Source organism: Lepisma saccharinum, chromosome 1, assembly GCF_977018435.1.
Source record: "Lepisma saccharinum chromosome 1, izLepSacc3.1, whole genome shotgun sequence".
Lineage (NCBI taxonomy): Eukaryota > Metazoa > Arthropoda > Insecta > Zygentoma > Lepismatidae > Lepisma > Lepisma saccharinum.
Window position 1 is genome coordinate 162,842,705 of NC_139229.1, and position 24,741 is coordinate 162,867,445.

Here is a 24,741-nt window from a genome sequence, read left to right on the forward strand (position 1 = left end):
TATTATGAAAGAATAATGATTATTATTTGTAAAGGACCGGCACAAACATTATGATAGAATGGATGCAGCTTTTTTTTTTTTAACAAAGCATTGACCGTGCAAGTTGTACATAAACAATTGCAGGAGGTTAAATTAATTAAAACAACATTTAACTGTAACCTGAGAAACACATGAAAGCTTAATTGGAAATAAATTTAGGTAATTGAGAGATCAAGGGTGCATTATGACAACTACAAGGAAAATTAACGGCAACACACATAAACCAACTAGATACACAAGTTGATTGCAGAATCGACTCTAGCTTCTTGTTATTTCCCTATTCATTCAACCAAATAAACATTGGAACAAGTGTTCTCAGGTTACCTGCCAGGTCAAGTCGATGTTGGCTTCCAACGTTTCGAGCACATACATTGCTCTCAACATCAGGGAATATGGAAATAGAGACCAGTGTAAGGTTAAGATCTGACTATGATGGGGCAGAGTTTGGACTCTGTCTTCCTATTGGCTCACTCTGGATCCTTATTGGCTGGAGGTTTGTTTTTACAGAGGAGTGGGTTCCAGGCATGACTGAGCTGGAGTCCCACATCCTGTTGAGATTGTATGAAGCTCTGAAGGATGGACTGCATCCACCATCCTGTTTTTAAAGATGTGTAGATGATGCATTCGTCATTTGGCCACATGGACGACAGACATTACATACATAGTTTCCTAGAATTCCTTGGCAACCGCCATTCATACATCAAGTTTACTGTGGAGTTAGAAGAAAATGGCTGCCTCCCTTTCCTGGACATCCTAATTTGCCTCAAACCAGATGGAACACTCAGACATAGTGTACATAGAAAACCCACTCACACCGATCTCTACCTTAATGTCCATAGTTTCCATCCACCACAAGGCCCAACATCTTGTGGTTCTCAACACACTAGCCCACAGAGCAGTAACCATTTCGGACGAAGAAAATCTACATTCAGAATTCAACCACCTTAGAACCTTGCTACAACAGAATGATACATCAGTGACATCAACAGGGCAATCACCAAGGCAGTGACATCTCAGCAGAGACCAACACTGGACAACAGTGTGGTCCTTACAAGGACCAATTCGTCACCACCCATACCAGCCGAACATGGGGATGTGGTCCCTTCACTGCACAGCCTCCCTGCTAGCAGCAACACATGGGAGGAACATCCCACTACAACAGTTTTACCTTTTATTGGGCACACTTCTGGGAAATTAAGTAGAATTCTCGCAAGACACTTAATAAAGACCATCCACAGACCACCACTCAAGACCAAAGCTCATTTCCGCTCAGTGAAGGATAACCTGGAGCTCCAGATTCCAGGAGTATACCGTATACCATGTGAGTGTGGGACACCATATATAGGCCAAACAGGATGCACCATTGAAGCGTGACATAATGAACATCAGTACAACATCAGATTATTACAACCAGAAAAGTCAGGACTTGCAGAACAAAGCATCACAGAGGGATACAGGATTTTATTTGCCGACATCAAGATAATAGCCAAATGTGCCGGTTACTGGGACCAACGAGTAAAAGAAGCCATAGCCATTTCACGGGAAAGCACCAATCTCAACAGGGATGTGGGACTCCAGCTCAGTCACGCCTTCAACCCACTCCTCTGTAAAAACAAAGCTCCAGCCAATAAGGATCCAGAGTGAGCCAATAGGAAGACAGAGTCCAAACTCCACCCCATCATAGTCATATATTTTACCCTACACTGGTCTCCATTTCTATATTCCCTGATGATGAGAGCAATGTATGTGCTTGAAACATTGGAAGCCAACATGAACTTAACCTGGCTGGCAACCCGAGAACACTTGTTTGAATCACGTTGCCAGGCGAGCTACAATTACAAATAAACATTATTTTGAATTTTTGATAGGAATGGTTTTAACTACCATACATAATTGACGAGATTCATATTTAATTGTAGGTGCCTGTAACAAGAGATTAGCAGAGATGGACAGTGCAGAAATTATTCCTGGACAAGTTATACGAGATTTGGTTCTCAATAAATTGACATTTCCTGTTGTTTTTCCATCAGCAGTTGAATCATGGAAATGCATATCATGGTCCTTGATGGACTGGGCTGAGAAGTTCAGTAGTGCACCATTGCCCTTTCGAGTAGGATATAATGAATATATACAGGTAAGATAAGTGATATTTTCTTATTAGAGGGACAGTATAAATTGTACAGTTTAATTTTCTTTGTTTTATAGTTGTAGATATATTTCAACATTGACTCACAAATTGGTACTTCTTTTTCTGATATACATGAATTTACAGTCATGTTTTTTAGGTGCTTATAAATAAAGAGTGTGTTTGGAAATTTTATAAAATGTTCCTTTTGTTAAATGAGAAATAAAATCTCAGTTTCTCTATATACATCTGTGTACAACAGTGTTTGAAAGTCATTAGTTACTTTTGGTCCCTGTTCGATACCGGGTGGAGTAACATAGTGTTTCAGATTCCATGTTAAACTGTAGGTCCAGTCCCTATTAGCCTTACTGTGCACAAAGTGGACTTAAAACATCAACTCAACCCATTAGTTACTTTTAATAGTCACAAGTAACAGTTACTTTTAGAGGAATTCTAACTGTAAGTAGCTACTTTTAAAACTAAGTAGCTGTAGCTGTAGCTGAAAGTGTGTTACTTTTTTTTTTTTTTGCAATGGAAGTAACATTATCAACAGTTACTTTACAACACTTAAAATTGTTACATTAAGATTTGGCAAACACAAGAGACGTACTACATAGAACTTTCAGCGAAAAATGCAGGCTCGACCAAGACTTGAACCTGAGTCTCTGGCATACCGTGCCATTGCTCTACCACTAAGCTACCGAGTCACCAGTTTGGTTTCGCCTGAGCAAAAACACGCAGGTAAAACAGCACAGCGAAAACTCAGGCGAAGCCAGGCTGGCTTGGTAGCTTAGTGGTAGAGCAATGGCATGGTATGCCAGACACCTGGGTTCAAGTCCTGGTTAAGCCTGCATTTTTCGCTGAAAATTCTACGTACTTAATTGTTAACTTGAAACTTTGTAACGTGGGCCAAGAGCTAAATTCCAACTATGTACCTTCTCTTGATGCTTATGTGAAAGAATTTTAATGGAATCGCCTAAGGCAGCAATTCATCATTTCTAATTGGACGGGAAGACTAGTGTTTTTGGGAGGATTGTTGCATTCATTTGGAACATGGTAGTTATTGAGCTAGAAGGAAGTCATGGTTTAGGAAGTTCATCTTGTTGAATGGATGTGAAAGAAGCAGGTGAAAGTAACTGTAAAGTAACTTACAATTACTTTTCAAGTATCAGTAATTGTAACAGTTATTTTTTAAAATAAGTAACTGAGTTAAAAAGTAACTTTCCAATCTTTGGTATATGATAACAATGTAGACAAGTTTATTATGAAATAATATTTTTTTTTTAAATTGAGAAATGTTGGTTTCTGTTCAATTGGTTTCTCTTTTCATTTATTTATTCATTTTTTTTTGTATTGGCTAGGGTTTTCCTGATTGCATAGTAATAATGCTGTTGCCTTTTTGATTACAAGTGGTGCTTTACTTTGATTCTGGTGGAGGCACATTACACAGTGGCTCAGGTCCCACTGTAATTGTAGGATCAGTCCCAATTAGTCTATCTGAGCACAAAGTGCAATTAATTGTTAATTTGATTTTTGTATTATGTAGTGTTAATTATATGTTGCTATATTGTTATGAAACAATAATATAGTTCATACTTAAAAGTAGTTGCAGTGGTCTAGTTGGCATGGCATCTGATTGCCATGCGGGAGACCCAGGTTCGATTCCCAGGCTGGGTGATCTAAGGTTGGAATTTTTCCGGCCTTGTCCCTGCATAAAACAGCTCTGCAGCTCACCCAGCCTCAAATCAATGGGTACCTTGGGACAACCCTTGGGGGTTAAATGTGGCTGGAGCAAGGTGCTGATCACATCACCTCCAAAATGGCCGAGAATGTGTGGGACCCTACCCCCACATCCCCTAAATGTGGCTTCATGGCTTGGTGCTATATGCATGGGGAACTTTATCAATTACTTTTCCTTACCTTTCATTCCTTGTTTGTGAGAATTATCCTAGTTTCTGTGAATTCTCTCAAGCCAAAATTATAAAGATCACATTGGCATGGATAGATAATTAAGGTTCTGCTTTGAGTCCCAGCGTGGGCATGAATGTTCTTTTTGTGTGTTCTCCTTACAGTTAACCTAAAGAAGCAGAAACTAATGAAAAAAAATAATTAAAATAATACAATGGCTGGTTTGGGAACAACTTTTAACTGTGAACTATGAAATTGTTTTGTAATAATTTGACAATAGTTGCAGGTTTTTATGATGAACATGATGGTGAATACAATAAATAATTTGCTTGGAAGAGAATACAAATGGCAAGATTATTAGGAATTCATCTATGGTATAACTATTGACAATTCTATTGACTTTACAAATGTGAAATATGAATATTCTTGTTCAGGTGAAGTGGCACCCTCTTTGACCCTTGTCTGAACAAGAGTGTACATATAAATAAGGAACATATATCATCTGAGTTCTATTCTCTGTGGATTTTCAGAAATTCAGTGTTAATCCAGTAGTTAGGAACCCCTTGAACATGAAAATATTAATGACTAGTCTGGAAATCTAAGTGAAAAGATTGGTGAAAGTTCACCTCCAACACTGACTTCAAAAAGTTTCCTAGACACCATGGATCTGTAATTATGTGATATTACAGAATAGTTAAACAACACGTTAACTACACAACATTTAATGTGTCTTAAAGAAAGGAGCCATGTGAGCTACAATACATTTTTTTAAATCTTAAGAACAAATCCAATGTTTATTTTGTGGCTTATTTTGCATTAACATTTGTTTCTTGACCAGGAACCATGTTGGGAGAGATTGTGTAAGACTGAATATCTAACTTTGAAGGAATTTGTGTCTTGGCAGCAGGAACAAACAGCTAGGAAAACTCAAGGAACCAATGTTACAAGGAAGTGGATGTATTTTGATTACAAGTACCTTCATGAGTGGTTCAATAGTAATGGAGATGATGTAGAGGTGAGTTATATTCTGTGATACTTACTTAGTTAAATCTGGCAAGTATTTACTATTTCCTTACTGTGTTTACCTTTTAACCCTTTAGGCTCAGACTGAACCTATACCAGTACCAGGCCTTCTCGATGGCACAGTGATACAGTCTGTGCTTTGTAATCAAGGGGTCCCAGGTTCCATACCTGGTGGAGGCACATAGTGGTTCGGATCCAACTTTAAACTGTGGGTTCAGTCTCAATTAGCCTTTCTGTGCATAAAATGAACTTAGAGGACTAACTCAATCAATCAATATACCAGTAACAATGCCTATCAGCTTAACCAGAGCCTAAATGAGTAAAATTTTCACTGAGTCTGTGTATTCTGCAAAATACATAATTTTATTTAATTTTCAACCAATGTTTTGCAGCAAAAGTGAATAACATAATTAGATGATAGGTTTAGGTATTTTTGTATTCTGATTATCTCTTATGTAATTCTTCGAATATTTTAAGAGGTGTAAGGGGTGACTTTCTTTGAAATGCGACCTTAAATAAACCAAATCAATCAATCAGTTTAATATTTTGATGCAAAATCTAATTTACTCTGATAAGCTTACTTTTCATTTTTCCACGCAAATTTGCACGGAAAAATGAAAAGTAAGCTTATCAGAGTAAATTACCTATCTCTGCATAACCGTCAAACAGACATCTTTAGATACAATGCAAAATCTAATGTATGATGTTGGTGAGGTATTTGGAATGGAATACTTATATATTAATGGAACAGAACATATTGGTGCTGGAATCAGTAAGAGTATTCCTCCCCGAAGGAATAGTGGTAATATTGTTGCCGTGTAACCAATGGATCCCAGGCTCAATACATGGTGGAAGCACATAGTGGTTCAGATCCCACTTTAAATTGTAGGTTCATTCCCGATTAGCCTATATTTGCATAAATGGACTTGAAACAAAAAAACTTGTTGTGGGTTCTAAACAGCATTGTCTTAGCCCTTGTAAATATGTGTTTGTGTTAGAGAGGGAAAGGGGGAGGGAGGAGCCAAGAAATTCTGAGCTATAATGATAAATATGGCAAAAGAGTAGCCCAGTAACACATCATTGCACTTTGAATACCTACATACTCATTACATGTGTTATGTAGCTGGCTTGGTGCAGAACACGTGAAGTGGTAGACTTTTGATCTCGCCACCAAGTTCCCAGGTTTAAATCCTGGCTTAGGCATGAGTGATCTTTGTGAGTGTCTCATTATCAATTTCATCTAATCATCACTCGTTATCATCATTGCATTTAACCAAAAGTTACAGATATGCAACATAAAATAACAAATTACAGAATCTTGTATTAGGTATTGATTTATAATAATGTTTGAGATGGAGGGTAAATGCTACTGCCTTTGTTTAATGTCAAGAATATTTTTATTTGTTTATTTGGTTTTAGTCTTTTGGTTATGCATCACATATACCTATACATTTTTTTGGTATTCAGATTCTCACATTTTCATACTTTCAATGTAACACAGTTGTTTCAGTTCTGATGTGATTGGAAAACAGAGCAATTAATTTTTGTGTTGGAAGATTTCAAATCTGTTGATAAGTCTTGTTATATCCTAATACCTGTAACCCTTTTGAAAGGCAATCATGCAATAATTTTACATTTAAATGTTCAATTTGGTATATCACATTTATATTTCTCCTGTTTAAATGTACTGAGATGAGAATTTAATGCAATTAACATCTTAATGAGTACTTTGTGAATTGCTTAACAGTCTGATGCAATGATACCAAAGTTCTTTAGGATATGTCAAGGTTTAATGGTCAAGTTTTCATAGCAGTCACAAAGCAGTGGTTAATTGTTCACAAATAGGAAAGGATGCAGTACACATCGTTTAATAGTTAATTTTTTTAAAACTTCAATGATTACTATTGGATTAAAAATCACGGATACTCGAGTTTGGACTCCAATTAGAAATTAACAAGTGGACGAACCTACACAAAAATGAGTTACTTCAAAATTTAGCTTATTGAATTCTGTGTTAGACTATGATAATCAATTTTATTTAGTATGCCTTTAATTTTCTATCATCAGGAGAACAAGAAAAGTGCCGGTTTTTAGGTGTTTTCCAAATGACTGCTGTGTTTGAAATTCTATAAAAAGAAACTAATGGTCCAATTGTGATGAAATTTAAATACTGTGCAGGTAGAAAGGTTTTAAATACAATTCAGATTATTAAAAATCATCCAAAAAGACATTCTTATGAATTTTGTGAAACAACTTTTTCTTAGTCTTGGGTAGTTCTACAAATACGATCTTAGTTTTCTTTTGAAACTCTTTGCAGCCGTTTTTAAAATCCATTATCATTTTCAATTCACATCGCGAAACCGATTTTATGCAGATTTTTATTCAATGGAGTAAAGATGTATGTTGAACGTGGCAACACCGCTCGCAGTGACAGCTCACAGTTTCCATGATTTAAAGGACATCACTGTAGCGACAGAACATGCAGTGTTTCAGTGTTCAACATACATCTTTACTCTGTTGAATAAAGATCTGTATAATATTGGTTTCACAATGTGAAATGACAATGATAATGGATGTTGGAAACAGCTGCAAAGAGCTTCATAGCAAGACCAAGATCGTATTTGTAGGACTACCTAATACTAAAAAAAAGTTATTTCATAAAATTGATAAGAACCCTTTCTTGGCCAATTTAAAGAAAATCTGAAAATTAAGATTTGAATTTAAAACCTTTCTACCTACACTGTATTTATATTTCATCACGATCGGACCACAAGTTTTTTATTTACAGAATTTCAAAGAGGACGGTCATTTGGAAAACACCAAAAAACAGGCACTTTTTTTGTTCTCGCGAGGATAAAAAATTAGGGCTGAACCGATACACCAGTGGTATCGGTATCGGTAAGTATCGGTTAAAATTTTTTCACCGATACCATCCGATACCCAAGCGTGGCCAAGACCAACATTTGTTCCTTTTCAAAGGTTTGTTTACCTTTTCCAACTTGCATTTGGCCTTGGAAAAAAATTGAAACATGTTTTTGTATTTGTTAATTGAACGTAGATTCAAGCTTTCACAAACAGCAAGAAGTACGTGACACAAAGATTCATATGCAGAAAAGAATCACAGTCAAGTCTACAAATCAAGTGTAACATGAAATTATCCCTATAATGTGGTGCTTCTGATTCGTTTTGCTTTGAAGTTCACCAGCCTTTGTACGTGCAGGTGAGGTATCGTGAAACAATGAACCCAATGAGACCCCGGTAGCCCATGTGCAGAAACAGCAATTTTTGGTTAAGGATTCATTGACAGATCCTGTCCTCTTTCTTTGGTGTTTCTCGACATCTCTCTCTCTAGAATCAAAAAGGTCATCCAACACCCATGAAAGTGGTGGACATGTCTCAGACATAGTACATAGTATTTTCCTTGAAATTCAAATACCTGGTAGGGTACGCACAACTTGCAGTTTGTAAAAAATGTGGATATAAAATTTCCTGCTGAAATTGCGCTGTTTGGCTTTCCAACTTTATACTTTTGTTTGTCCAGACAGTAGAATAATTGGGTTTCAGCAGGCATGGTTATGTACAGGGAACTTGGAAAGGAATTAATTTTCTTTGAGCGACAGTTGATGGCAGTTAATTCTGTATAGTGTAGTGATGAGTTTGGATTTCCTTCCACATCAAGGGATGGAACTATGCATTTAATTTTTTTAGAAATCATTTGCCGAAAGTATATATCGAAAGGAAAGTCACATCGGAATATCACTGTACAGAAGTCAATTTCCTGGTATAGAAGCAAGAGCTGGTAAGTTTTCATTCTCTCCTTACTTTTTGTTTACTAATTTTTGTTTGGGAAGATTGAAGCTTCATGATTTTTCTTTATCCCTGAAGATGAGAGTAAAGTTAGCTCTCGAAAGTTGAGAAGCCTATCCGGAAATCACCTGGCTGATTGCCCGAGAAAACCTCTTCAACATGAAATATGTCAACAGATCATCTTTTGTGGGTTAATTTATTCATTGCCACTTGTCAAAAATGCATATCTGTAAAATGTAATAATAATAGTTATACACATATATACATATGTGTATGTAATTATTAATAACTATACTTTGTTATTTTAAATTGGAATTATAAAAGTAATGGTATTGGTGGGAATTGGTAAGAGTGTCGGTATCGGTTCAAAGTGGTATCAGCTCAACCCTATAAAATATTGAAGGCATACTCAAAAAATTTGTTACCATAGCTTAACGCAGGATTCAATAAGCTAAATTTTGATGTAACTTGTTTTTTTTTGTAGGCCTACTGGTTATTTTTAAATTGGAGTCCAAACATGAGTATCCATAATTTTTAATCCAGCAAGTTATTAGTTTTAATTTAAGTTTTTGGTTCTTTATATTTTCATACAAAATATGTCAATAGAAAACTTGCCTATCCAAAGTTTTTGCTGAAAGCTGCTCTCAAAACTTGCATATTTTTTTCTGGATTTTTAAAGTCTAACTTTTCTAGGGTTTCAAGGGAACTCTGTTCCATTTGTGTCTCATAAACAGCAGAGCTATAAAATTTTGTTTCTTTTCACCCTAGGATGGGAGGTCTGTGTAGCTGCGACAATAAATCTTCGGGTTTGGAAATACTAATTGGAGACTGAATTTTAAAGGGAAAAAAGTTACTCTAAAATGAACAAGAAAAGGAAAAATTATTGCCAAGAAAAGGAAATGAGAAAGGACTATACTTAATTTTTGCACTCCACTAAAAGTATTTTTTTAAATGACAACACAATATATACCTTCATGTATAAGAAGCGATACATTAAATTTTATATGAAGTATAAAAAATGCAAGAAATTTATTGTATTTTTTTATATATGAATGGTATATATTTTGCTTTCATTTAAAATAATATGTTTAGTGAAGTGCAAAAATAAACTATTGTCCTTTTTCATTTTCTTTTTTTGAAAGTGAAGTACAGCGAATAATCTTACCATCTATTTCGATGAAATCTTCTTCGAAACAACTTACTGCATTCCATAGCTTGCTGCCACTTTTACCTGGCTTCGCGATTTCACTGACACTCAATACTGCCGTCACTGTCACAGTAAAGTTAAAACTATTGTAAAGAACTACACAATAAAAGTCTAAATCTAGCAGACAAGTATAAGTACACTTCCAACTCAACAGGCCTGCCACTTACAATGCATTTGTTACTGCTTAAAGCCAGATCGCATTGTTTAAAAAATCGCTGCAACGTGCTCTAACACTCGTGGAGGGAAGGTAAGTTAGATTGAGCTTGTTCTTTCTTTCCTCTAAACTGCACCAAATAAGACAGTTGTTGAATGTTTTGTTTAGGAGAAAATGCTAACTAACTAACTAACTAACTAACTCCCTAGCCTTCTTAAACCCAAAGGTTCATGGCTGCAGCAACACAGGCCTTCCATCTTTCCCTATCTTGAGCAAGTTCTATATACTCTTTTCCATCCCTACCGATTTCCCTTAGGTCCATCTCAACGTTGTCCCTTCATCTTCGTCTTGGCCTTCCTACAGGTCTCTTACCATCAGGTTTCCCAACAAGAATCCTCTAAACTCCTCTTTCCTCTCCCATTCGTGCCACATAGCCTGCCCACCTAAGTCTTCTTGATTTAATTATTCTAATAATATCTGGACATGAATAAAAATTATGTAGTTCTAAATTATGTAACCTTCTCCACTCACCTGTCTCCTCATCCCTTTTAGGTCCAAAGATTTTCCTAAGGATCTTATTTTCAAATACTCTCAATTTATGTTCCTCTTTCAATGTAAGGGACCAAGTTTCACATCCATATAATACTACAGGCAAAATTACGGTTTTCTATATTTTAACTTTTAGTTTCTTAGATATTAAACGAGAAAACAAAAGTTTATGAAGAGAGAAGTAACATGCATTTCCTGAATTCAGCCTACTTTTTATTTCCTCTTTAATATAATTTTCATTTGTTAATATTACTCCTAAGTATTTGAATTTGGAAACTGGTTCAAACGAGTTGTTATCAATAATTAGATTTTGATGATTACCTAACACTTGGTTTTGGCCTGTAAGCATATATTTAGTTTTCTCTTTGTTAACTTCCAAACCTATCTCTTTAGCAGTTTTGAAAAATATTTTAGCATTATTCTTAATTGTATTCACATCATCCCCCAGTAAGTCTACATCATCTGCATATGCTATGATTATATTCCCACTTTTTTTCAAGTGTCTGTCTGATGTGAAAAAATTGATCTGTAGTCTGTTACGTTTAAATCCACATTGATAATCACCTATAATTTCATTAGCATATGGTGTTAGTCTTGTTAAAAGAATGTTAGACAATATTTTGTATGTTGTTGATTGTAGAGAAATTCCACGGTAATTATTGCAGTTCATTTTATCACCTTTTTTAAACACAGGAATAATTATGGATTCTTTCCACTGTTGAGGGATTTCTTCTTTATTCCATATTAAACAAATTAATTTATGAATTTGACATATTAATGAATTTCCACCATATTTAATTAACTCAGCTGGTATTAAATCAATGCCAGGTGCTTTGTTATTCTTTAGCCTTTTAATAGCATCTTTAACTTCAGTCAAGTTAGGTTCTGGAACTAAAGGTTCTGCTGTGTGTACTTCATTTACTTCTGATTTATCTCCTACATGGACATTTAAAAGGTCATTAAAGTAGTTCTTCCATCTATTTAGAATATCGCTTGGGTCAGCTAGAAAATTACCATCTTTATCTTTTATCAAGTTTACTTTAGGTTGCCACCCCTTTCTAAACTCATTTACACCGTTATATAAATCTCTGATATTTTTATTTTTGCTGTTTGTTTCAATTTCGTTAATTTTGCTTTTCAAGTAATCTCTTTTCTTACTTCTAAACATGCAGTTAACTTGTCGCTTTATTCTATTATAATTGTTTAGATTTGTATCATCCGAGTTATTTAACCACCTAAGTCTAGCCTGATTTCTTATTTCTATTAGAATATGACATTCATTATCAAACCATGGCTTACTTTTCTCGGTTTATGGTATCCTCTACTTTCTTTAGCTGCTGATTCTATTGCATTACGTATGTGCTCCCAATTCTTATTTACGTTTGTTTCATTTATATTTTCATCATCATTTAAATCCTGCAAAACATCAAATCAATTTGACAGTTTAATTTGGTAATCTTTCTTAATTCTTTCATCAGTAAACTTTCCTGTATCAAATTTTATAACTTTTAGATGTTGTTGCTTATGATTTATCACTGAGAGTCTTTCTCTTAATTTAGCAATTCTAAATAATGGTCACTGGCACAGTCAGCACCTCTATGTGTACGAACGTCAATTATACTAGTATGCCTTCTCTTATCAATGAGAATATGATCTATCTGATTATGAGTTTTACCATCTGGAGAAGACCAGGTATATTTATGGATATCTTTATGTTTAAAAGTGGTACTTTTCACAATTAAATTCTTTGAGGTTGCAAAAGTAATCAATCTTATACCATTATCATTACTTAATTCATGAATACTTTCTTTACTAATCGTGGGTTTAAATGTCTTTTCTTTGCCAATCTGTGCATTACAGTCACCTAACAGAATTTTCATATCATGCTGAGAAAATTTATCAAAGACCTGTTCTAACTCTGTATAAAAATCATCTTTAGTATTATCATCTTTATCTTCCGTTGGTGCATGTATGTTTATTAAAATAATTTTACACCACCTACCCTGTAAAACTGCATATGATATCCTATCATTAATAAATTCCACTGTTTTAAGAGCCGAGATAATTCTATTATTTATGAAAAAGCCTCTTCCAAAATTATGATTTTCAGTACCACCTTAGAAAGAAGTATAATTTTTAGTTTTACAATTCCCTTCTCCTGGCCACCTAACTTCCTGGACAGCTACGACATCTAATTTATACTTAACTATCTCATTAACTGTACACTGAAATGCCCCAGGCTGGTAAAGTCTCAGAACATTCCAGGTGCCTAATTTAATATCCTTATTCCTAATGTAGATCTTATCCTTAGTCCAGGGACCTTCCAGAGTAGTCCCCACCCGGAGATCCGAACGGGGGACTATTTTACCTCCGGAATATTTTACCTTGGGAACATCCATGGCCTTATATTGCTGTTTCTTGACAGTTTTTTTACAGTGTATATTTGTCAGCTCTATGCCTAACCCCCAATATGAATGGAGGAACTACTACACAAGACAAACACAAACACATTAGACAGCACAATTACTACACAAGACAAACACAAACACATTAGACAGCACAACTACTACACAAGATACACAAACACATCACAACTATAACACAATGTAAACATAAACAAACTACTCACCACAACTACTACACAATATAAACATAAACAAACTACACACCACAATTACTACACAAGACAAACATAAACAAATTAGACAACACAACTACTACACAAACATACAACACAAGACACATACATACACACCACCGATACTACACAAGACAAACAGAAACAAATCTAACCAAGTTCAAAATTAAATAAGCAAAATACTGGTGACCAAACATACACCTATCTTATGTTCAGTCGTACAAAATATTTGATATCTTGTCAATAAAGGAACCAAGGAAGATGTTTTTTGAAAAGGGGAATGTAAGCTGAAAAACTAGTCAATAAAGGGAAAGGAAAATGTATTTAAAAAAAGAGAGAAAAATGGAATGAGAGCTAAAAAGGGGAGAAAGGGAAATACGAACCATGTACAATCTTGTTGGTGGAAGTAATTATCAACACTGTTGTTATTTATTCCATGATCCATGTTGAAAAAGAAAAAAAAAAGAAATTTCCTTTAAAACTGGTCTCTAGTAGTAATTCTCATCACAATATTTTATAAAAAGTAAAATTTATCATTTAATAAACATTTTAACCAATATACTATACTTTGTGTATTCCAGCTTGTTAACTGGAGTTATGTTGGATTTCCTGAGAGAGGTGCATCGGAATCTACTTTGTGGATTGGCAGTGAAGGAGCTCACACCCCATGCCACATCGACACGTATGGATGCAATCTTGTGGCTCAGATTTATGGCAGGTCTGTCTCTTTGTGTAACATGTTCATGTAATTTCCCATGTATTTGTACAAGATCATGGGGGATATTATCAGTATACGAGTATACTGTTAATTTCATGATTTTTACATGTATCAATACACTTTCAAGTTCCTTTTCTAGTAGTTGTATTTTTTTCACATGACAGAGACTTCAGTACTTTTTAATGGTATGTACTTGTTTAACAGTTTTGAACAAATAATGTGTCTACTATTATTATAAAACTGCTAACATTTTACTCCATATATCATTAACATTTTAAAAATTAACCAAGCCGACTGTCGCAAAGTGCTATCCTTTAGCTGTCCAATTTTAATGGTTAGAAGGTATGAAAACTTGATCAAGATCAAGTTATATCTTTTAAAAGTTTTAAATGTATTTTATCCATGTTATAACCTTTTACCATGTCTTGCTCTTAACCTTTCCATCCCTGGAAAAGGTTACAGGTAGTTTCAAAAATTTAAAATTTGTGATAGTCATCTTGGTGGCGTAGCATGGACATTTCAGGTGGGAACGCCAAGTCCGAAGGAAGGGTCGGCCCTTTCTTGCTTAATAATTTACTTATGGTATTAGTCACCACAGGTATTGTTTATTTGCCTGAAGTCAGCTGGGTTTTCAATAAAACATCATCCATGCATGTTTTAGCTAGAAAATGAGATGCCTCACTATGCAACAAATGTTTTGAACTCTGGTGTTTTATACCTTTTTTATACCTTTCTGCATGACGCAAGTCATTAGAAAACCTACCTGAATCACAAGCGCCTCTGCACAACAGTAGACGTCATTGTTGTGAATGATCCAACTACTGATTGATTTGGTTTATTTTACTTAGCTTTTCTACCACTTTTGGTTAATTGTGAATATGAATATGAGTGATGATATTGATGAAAGGACACTGACAAAGAACACGCATGCTGATGCCAGGATTCGAACCAGGGACCTCTGTCGTCTTGGCACACTCTGACACGGAGGTGGGTGGATGATCCAAATATCGTACACTCTACTGACGTAACAGTGCCGATTAGTAATTCAGACCACTGTTTATTACATCTTGAGAATGCTGATAAACATTTTAAAATAATTTTGTCCAGAGACAATTCGATGTTAAGAGTTTTCAAATGAATGGTAAACATTTCCATTGACACAATATTAAGCAGTTAGATAATAACGAAAAAATAATAACAATAAAAAAATAATAGTTTTGCGGGTTAAGTGGTAGAGCAGCCACAGGCTGAATTTCTACCACGAGGACTTCACCAACTTTTTTGACAAAAACTGTGTTGATCTTTCAGTTTCTAATGCACATCGCTGTTCGTGCGATAAATTATACAATGCAGTGGTCACTAAGAAGTGGTATATTTGAGTTTGGTAAAGTTACGTCAGTCAATATTGCGTATTGTAGCATCACATAGCATGAGTTGCATGAGCACGAAGAACCAGGTGGGAATTCTACCCCTGTCGTCTGCTTCAGAAGGCAGGAAGGGTCACATGAACCAATCACGGTAGACCTCTGCTGCAGCTCCGCACGTTGGCGTACGAGAGAGCATTTACGCACGTGCTGTAGACATCGAAGCTTTCCTTCCAGAAAGACAGCAAGGAATATAGAGTCTTTTACGCCGAACCTGCTCGGCGTCCGGCCAGGAAAGGCATTGAAAAAAGATGCTAGAACGAGTGTTGAGAGTGGAGCGTTGCAAGCGGATCGCGAAAAATAGCTATTATAATGCCATGAAGGTCAAACATATATGGAATTAATCATGTTTTACTTTATATTCACAGCATTTACGCATTTTTGAAATTTTAAATCTGGGAACGCCGGGCGTATGGGCATACTATAACGCTACGCCACTGGTTAATATTAAATTACATTTTTATAATTATTACTAGGGAACGGATTTCTAGATTAATACATATTATTTTTGCTACGTCCTAGATGTATGTTATTTATAGATCTTTGGGTTTCATGGACAGAGCACCTCTACTGAAATTCTGTAGAACCTAAAATACCTAAATGAACCATGAATTCCTATAAATGCCTAAAAGTCATATTTTGACATAAAAAGTCTTTTAAACCTTTCATGTAACTTTAAAAATTACTTATTCAAAACGACCCTTAATTTCCTCCACATATCTTGTACCTTGAGATCTTGAACAAATCTGAGAGGCAATGGAAGCAATTCAACAGCAAGGGGTGTCAACGTCTGTGCAAATTTCTGTCATCTTCCAACCTGCATGATGAAATTGGGAATATGTGAAATGAACAGACTGGATGAGGCATTATCCATTGTTAAACGCTGTACTTCCCATGCGTAGCCTCCAACATCGTAAGAGCACGGGAAGATTCCAAGAATACCTGTCTGATTGGCTGTTTCAAGTGCCTGCTTAGACGAGTAGGAAAGGCAAGTCACCAATCACACTGCCTATTTTCCCCATTGACACAACAGTTAGGTCAAAGGGTAGGATTTGCGCTGGAAACTACAACTGTCCTAGTATAGAGGCTGTTCATCAAAGAGAGAAGACCACCGCGAACCTGCCTGCAGTTTGAGTTTTGAAGTTGAGTTTTTTGAGCCCACAATATGCACAGATAAACTAATCGGGACTGGACCTACAGATTAAAGACAGATTAAAGTGGGATCCGAACCGCTATGTGCCTCCAATGGATATCAAACCTACGATCTCTCCGTTACAAGGTGACAACGTTACTACTATCCCTCAGGGAGAGCCAAACCTGCCTTGGGAATAAGCAGCAGTTGCATTTATGAAGTTTGCACCAATAACTTCCTGTGGCATGGAGAGTACGTTCTCCATGGGCACTTGTGGGTTGAAATGAACACATTGAAAGTTAATGGGATTGTTACAATCTAGAAGTGTCCATGATTTTACAAGTGCCTACTCACAGACAACTGGAAGAACTGTTGCCCCAGACCTTGGTGATGACTGTTGCATCCGGACCTGGCCCCATGTGATTCTCTTATCTTTTCTAAAGTGAAAGTAAACATAAAGTGGTCCTCGATTTGACTCACCTGAAGCTCAACGTGTCAATATGCAGTGGCTGCATATTGACACGTCCTTTCCTAATTACCTTTTTCGTTGTACAAATGTTTATTGTTATTTTTTAATCTCTTTAACTTGATTTCTGGGTTTAGTCAATATTTATACCTATCACTTCTGATGTCACAGGATAGTGACTGACCTTTATGTACAGAGAAATTCAAATGTGAGGCCTCACCTCTTAAAAAAAAAAGCCTCTTTCAGAAGGTAGTTGGAAACACTTCATTACTCCAGTATTTTGATAAGAGAGTGAAGGGGAGGAAGATCATTGCAGATAAGGCCCACCCATACCGTGAGGCACTGAGCCTGAGGTGTAGGTAGGCTATATGCATGTAAACTTGTTTGTTGGAAGTTTTATCTTGGAGTCTTAACAGACATTAACTGGATTGTTTATGGAAGAATTTTGTGTTCCTACCTCTATCTGTGAGTGTGCGTGTGTGCACTGACACCTCTTTCATTTTAAGTTTCACACATTTTTATTGCATCGATTAATTGCTGTCATAGGAATAAACCAGGTTAGCAATGAATAAATAAGGAAGGATAAAAACATACCAAAATTCCTGGCATGAGTTTCTTGCCTACTCTTGATTTTTTTTTATTTGATTTGGGTTTTAAGTCCACTTTTATGCACAAATAGGCTAATTGGGACTGGGCATACAGTTTAAAATAAGATCCAATCACTATGTGCCTCCACCAGGTATCAAACCTGGGACCCCTTGTTTACAAGGCAATGATGTAATCACTACAACATCGGGGAGCCTCCTCTTCTCTATCTTGTCGAAGAAAAGATAAAATAAAAATGTCTTACATTCTACATATGTGCCAGTATTGTTTGGATGTTGTCTTACTGTAACCCTCAGTATTTTGAAGGGTAAAACTAGTTAAAGCCATGTTCATTCATGGTGCTATATTCGAGTGATTTCTGAGAAGTAATGAGGAAGTAAAGTCACAGAATGCACAATAGTTTTGCTCGTGTTTTTCGGAGAGAAAAAAAAGAATGGTATGCAAATCTATTCTATGAATGATGAGGTCATTGTGTCCCTTAACTGCATTTTGCAGACTAACGAGGCTCTGGCATCTGGACACGCATCCAGTGGAGCTTGTGCTGTGTCCTATCCATATTTGTTTGTGATTCTCATTTCACAAATTTCGTCACCTTTAATCCTCATCTTTGTGATTATCTCAAAGTGGCAGAAAAGCGTAGTAAAATAAATCAATCAATAAGTGTGTCCCTGCATTTTTCACTTTCTCTTCCTGTCTTCCTGATCGAAAAACAATATTCCACAGATATAGCTAATTCATCACTCTAGTCATATGAATTATTTTCCATCATCGTTGAAACTAGAAAAAACTGTGACCACAAAATTTACGAAATAGTGAACGATTAATGGAAATGCGGATACATATTTCTATTACTTTTGTAACCGTTCAGTCTTAAATTTTGTGGACACTGTTATTTTCTTGCAAGAAAGTGTTCCCTGGGATATCAGCCAGTCGATGTTTACTTGTAACGTTTAGAAGTGTATGAATTCTCTCATCATCAAATACAACACATGTGTATGGTGATTGGTATTATTTTCCTTTTTATGGGGAGGGCTAAATACAGTGTGACAATACCCGTGTTTTGTGTTGGTCTATGTTCATATATGTGTCTTGTAATAATTAATTCAATGCAGCTCCATTAAATTAAATGCATAATAATATTCGCATAATCATCACTTTGTATATACAGGACCATAGTGAATAATGGAATGAAATCTTCATCAAGGTTGCAATTGATCAAATTAGAGTAAAGTGACAATATAAAAGGTAATAAATAGAAATACAAAATGTGCAAATTGTGACTTATACACTGTATTGTATTTTTGTTATTTATCGTTGGGTTGTCTGTTATTTTTGGCTAGTCACGACAATGAGAATGAGTGATGATTAGATGAAATTGAGGAAGAGATGATGGTAATGGACATGCTGAGGCCAGGATCCGAATCCGGGAACTTCAGTGGCGAGATCACAAGATTGTTCAGTTCACACAGAATATTTATAAATGGCACCCATTGCAGAATACCATACTATATGTCACATTTCGTGTAATGTCTTACTGTAAAAGTTAAAGCGAACGAATAAAACTGGTTTTTCCTAATTTTCATATCACTTAGACAGAAATATTTTGTGTGTTTGTTTATGTAATTTTCTTGAGTATTGAGTAACGTCGTTTTGAACCTCTTGAAATTAATGATGACTGGAGATGAAAAAGACACACGTGGGAGAGAGAAAGTGCTTCGAATTCAGAGGTCTTAAGTTTGAACCATGATTAAGGCATGGATGTATCTCTATGTTTGCCCCATCATATCCATGTCATCAGTTGCTCATTCGTTCTCATCACCACAGATTAACCAAGAGACAAAGAGACAACATGATATATTCTAAATAGAAAAAATTAAGAGCAGAGACAAGGGAATGCACATATCGTGCCGAGTCGAGGTTGTGTATTGCAAAACAGAAATGTGTAACTATTATGGAAAGAGATAATGTGGGTAAGGGAGCACGTTCAATTGTTAGGGCAGAACTATGTATTACAAATACAGGAGAAATTGTTGTTGGGTGACGTGAATCGTAAATCTGCCTAAACTTTTAAAATATTCTAATATCAGGTTTTCTGTTGCAATTATTATTTCAATTATGAGAGTCTCCATGACCCAAGTGCTTTGAATACTACTCTATGAAACCTGGGGACCCAATGTTCGATGCTTGGGGAATATTTAAGAGCTTATTATGTTCGTTCATTTATTTGTCACTCCATCATTTGTCCTTATTGTTGAAATTGACCAAGAGGCGTTGAAAATAGTTGTAAAAATAGCGAAGTTAAAAAATGCCTATGACATGCCTAAAGCAAGGACCTTCTTTGCTCATTTTCTTTTTATATTCAGCTCAGAACCTGATTTCTTGCGAGCTCAAAATGAACAATAAATATTTCTCCTGAGGCCAAATGGCCACAGAACGAAACACTATGCTAATTACTTGAAGACTCGTGACTATAGAGCGACCACAAGGAAAACAACGTTGGGCAAAAAGTCCCCACGCAGCTTTCCCTTCTTCTCTTCAGCTCGGGCCATAAGGAAGCATGCTCCACTCTCTGCCTCCCCTCCACACAGGAGTAGGGTGCACAGGAGTCGCGGGTCTGCCCTAGTTTCTTTGCTTATGGTTCCACTATAACATTGTTCTCCTGTATAGCGCTGATGACCGTAACAACTGTGCAACTCTTCCTTGTCATGCATACAGTTTCGGCATTGACGCTGCAGTGTTTCCAATTAACTATATTTAAAATCACATTTTTTTTGTAAAAGGTGAGGCCTCAGTGATGCCTTACATAGGAATGTCAGTATACATATCTTGTAAGAGCTGTTGCCATGGGAATTATGTCTGTGTTTTGTCTTTAGTTTGGGCTTCAAGGTTTTAACAAATGGTCAAGCTGAATTGTAAGAAGCTATTATTTCTTTGACTACAATGAAGTTATGCACATAAGTATTTATTTTGCTAAGAAGTAAAATATACTTATTTTTCTTTGTGAAAACTTGACTGATTTTATTTGACCAATGAATGAATAGAGAGAGATATTACCCAAGATTATTGAAGTATAGAGGTTGGGTCAATCCCTGTTTTCCTTGTGATGGCGAAATAACGGCAAAAGACGAATTTATCCATGAAACTAATTCCAATTCTATGCGCTAGTGTTGCACAATGCAGATAGGAAACAATGCCAAAAACTAAACACATGAAATCGAGTACACAAATGAGCATTTCCTGATATAAGATGCTTTCTTCTTTATAAGTAATAAACTTCGAGATACTACAGGCCTGAATCTGTGATGCTAAGAAGGCTGGTGAGGTCAAAAGACTGATCCTATGTTTTGGGGAAATACATCCATTTGAATGAACATTTGGTTCGAAAAACAGGTCGTGTAAATTCATTTATTCCAGAGTAAGAATAATGATTGTAATCGCAAATTAATAATCATTAAGTTAATAAATGGTTAAGTGTAAGAGAAGGCATTAATTCAAGCCTTAACTTAGCCATGCACAAAAGCCGATAAATAAAATAATATAAATAAATATTACATCCTGATCAATTACAAGTAAATTTGTGCATTTATATGTAATATAAAACTCAGTTACATATTAGTGCAAAGATGTTTGAGTTCAAGCAGTGTGAAGTAAGACATTAACAATTTGTGAACCTAGCTGATTGAACATGTTGATTACATGAATGTCGACCATAGTACTACTAATATTCCTTTATTTAACACGTAAAAAAATGATTGTGATTTTTATGTCCATATTTTTGTGCATACGTTGTCGGAAATATTCAGTTCCTTCTTCAATAACGTAACCTTATTATGTTCCCTATTATATTATTCTTCACGAATTTAGAGTAAGATTCAAATGTATGATACAGTTTTATCTAATTTGAAAAGTAAAGGTACGAGGCGTATTCGGAAAGTAAGTACCAAAAGGGTGTAAGAAATAAAGTAAAATAGTTTTGTACCTCTTTTTATTTGAATTGCATTCTACAGACCTTAAACTACTTTTGTACGTAGTTTCCACCATTTTTCAAGCATTTGTTGTAGCGTGGCACTAGTTTTTGTATCCCATCGTCATAGAATGTTCCCGCCTGTGATGAAAGCCATCCATGCACTCCTGCTTCGACGTCATCATCCTAGTCGAAACGCTGACCACAATTTTCGATTCCAGGCGATCTGTCACAATTTCGTAGAGGACTGTTTTCTTGAAATTTGTGGAAATTCCATGGAAAGTGACGATATTGTGAAGCATCTGTTTTCACGAATTTCCGTGTCGACCGCACGCACCAAATCCTTGGTCACAACAGATGGCCGACCGCTCCTTGGCTCATCGTGAACTGTCTCACGACCTTCTTTAAACATAAAAAAAAGACCTCTCACAGTTGACGGTGGATGTCTATCGGTTTCACGTTTCTTGCATTGACAAAACGAAACACAGACTGGACTTCACAGTCGGCGGGCCAATTGATTTTCTTGAACATTTAAAACCTTCATAAACTTACGAAGAAAAAGCATGACCTGCTCCCATGACTGCCTGTGCCTTACTAATGGATGAAGGATGTCAGCGAGAACTCACACGGTCGCGACTGCAGCGCTACAGCGGCAATATTTGCCAACGGTACTTACTTTACGAATACGCCTCGTAGATTATGCAGAACGGTAAACATTGAACTTAACGTTTATCAATGTTATTTACATATTTCCAAAATGTTATATGACATTTTAAATGTTCTTGGAGATGAAGTCAACATTCTGAATGAATAAGAAAAAGGATGATTAGGTCAGAGAACTAAATATTATGTTTTTACAGTGACCTGTGTTAAATGTTGATTATACTGGACCAGTCCTGTGACATCACAGAAGCTGTTGTGAGGCCCGTAATATTTGGGAAACCCATTTACAGTTTCTGACTTCAGATAAATTGAATATTCCGGCGTGTACTTATTATACATAGCATGAAATAAAAATTAATTTCCTGACTACCATGCTAAAGGTCCCGGGTTCAATCCCTGGCTGGTTCAAATCCGGGAACTTTTCTAACATTGGAAGCGGCACCAGCGCCCACCCAGCGTCGAATGACATGGGTACCTGGGGGAAACCCTGGGGGGTAAAGGCGATCAGGGACATGATGCTGATCACATCACCCCCACTCACGACCGGATCAAGAAAGTGTGGGGTGTTACCCCCCACACCCCCTATACACCTTCATGGCATGGTGCTAAGCACAGGGGAGCACTTTACCTTTTTACCTTTTTTAAAAGGAGCAATAAGATTTTTTGTTTCAATATTTTATAATACGAGGGCAAATCGAAAAGTCTTTGCCCCAATTTTTTTTCGTATAAACACAAAATGTAATACTCTACATTTAATTTTATGAAGTTTAGTAATTTACTTTATGAGTTCCATGTCTGCTGTGGACTAATCGCAAAAGCCTGTTCCTGTTACTTGTCCATAGTCTTGTAAGTTACAGTTGCAACTGTTTGAAGACTCTTGTGACTTCCACATTAGCTATTCCACACCACATCATAATGTAGATATTTCTCTTGTTCTTCGTGGTTAATATCTGCATGTTGCAACACTATCATTCCATCGCTTCATATGTCTTCACATTGAAGTGATACATTCATTTTGCGGGTCACACGTTATCGCACACAAAAAACTTGAAGCGTTACCATGGATACAGCCCCGGGCTGATATTACCCATACCCTGAGAGGGATAAAGTGAATGCTTGTGAGTCTTCATGTGATATTTTTTTTTGGGTGTTTGATTTTAAATTATGTTCCTTGGCTAAAAGAACGTGTCAATATGAATGGTGTCTTTGTAGCATATCGAAGCACGCATGGCGTTCAGCATTCACTAAGTGTGGTAGAGAATGCTTTGAGAAGATGTAATGGTAAGAATATTTTTATTTTCATTTTAAGACTTCCATTCTCAAAACTTTCAGAGTGACCCTCGTATGGTGCAGTGCTTCAAAATATGATAAAGATTTTGTATTGGACAAACTATGTTTTTAATAATCATGGAATAGAATTCATAACACTGCAATCAGTGATGTACGCAAGGGGGGGGGGGTTACAGGGTTTAACCCCCCCCCTTGAGCTTTTGAAATATTATGAAAAATGCTACGGAAAAAATAAAAATGGCCAATTTATCACAGTCAAAGATCTACAACAATACTACTACTACTGCTGCTGCTGCCGCTACTACTACTACTACTACTACTACTAATAATAATAATAATAATATGAATTATTATTCCCATGCACCATTACATGGAGGAACGCACAGCATCCCAAACATACGTGTCTTTCAGAGTGAATGCCTTGAAAGTGAACACGAATTATTGAAAATAAAATATGAGGGCAAACAACTATGATTTAAAAGAGGAAAAGAGTTGTTTTGTATCTCAGCTGCAACAATGTTCAATGAACATGTATTTTTTTGTGTGAACAATGAGAATTAACTAACAATAAAGTTCTAGGTTCGTTGTAAGCGGCTAATGTATAGACAAAGCCTATCCGGACCAGTCCACCTTCCCATTGTTTACCGTGGCACGTTTGAATTTCTCTCTTTAGAATGTGTCACGTTCACGTTGTTGATGACACAATTATTTAAACGAATAAGCTTAATTATTGTAAGATGTTTTGTTGCTAAGAACAGCGAGACAATCCAGATGTGAATTATCGGGACATTTATGCTGGGTTTGTCCCAGCCGGAAAAATTCCAACCAATTCCGGGAATCGAACCCGGATTTCCCGCGTGGTTGTCAGTTGCCTTACCAACCAGACAACCGCAGATCTTGGATGACTTCCATACTTTGATTATTTCAATTTAATTTAATATATATTCTTGTTTTTATGGATTTTCTTCACACTTAAAATGTCTCACCTCGTTGACTAGACAATTATTTCGTAACAAAGAAACAAAAAT

The 24,741-nt window shown here is 36.1% G+C and overlaps 1 protein-coding gene across 1 annotated transcript in view; it reads left to right on the forward strand.

Moving 5' to 3' along the window:
- Positions 1-24,741, forward strand: part of HSPBAP1 (HSPB1 associated protein 1) — a 66,019-nt gene that overhangs the window by 14,689 nt on the left and 26,589 nt on the right. Inside the window, exons 2-4 of the mRNA XM_083141717.1 lie at positions 1,959-2,173; positions 4,911-5,087; positions 14,032-14,168. Of these exons, the coding sequence (XP_082997843.1) occupies positions 1,985-2,173; positions 4,911-5,087; positions 14,032-14,168 (503 nt within the window). The 5' untranslated portion in view covers positions 1,959-1,984. The remainder of the gene's footprint in view (positions 1-1,958; positions 2,174-4,910; positions 5,088-14,031; positions 14,169-24,741) is intronic.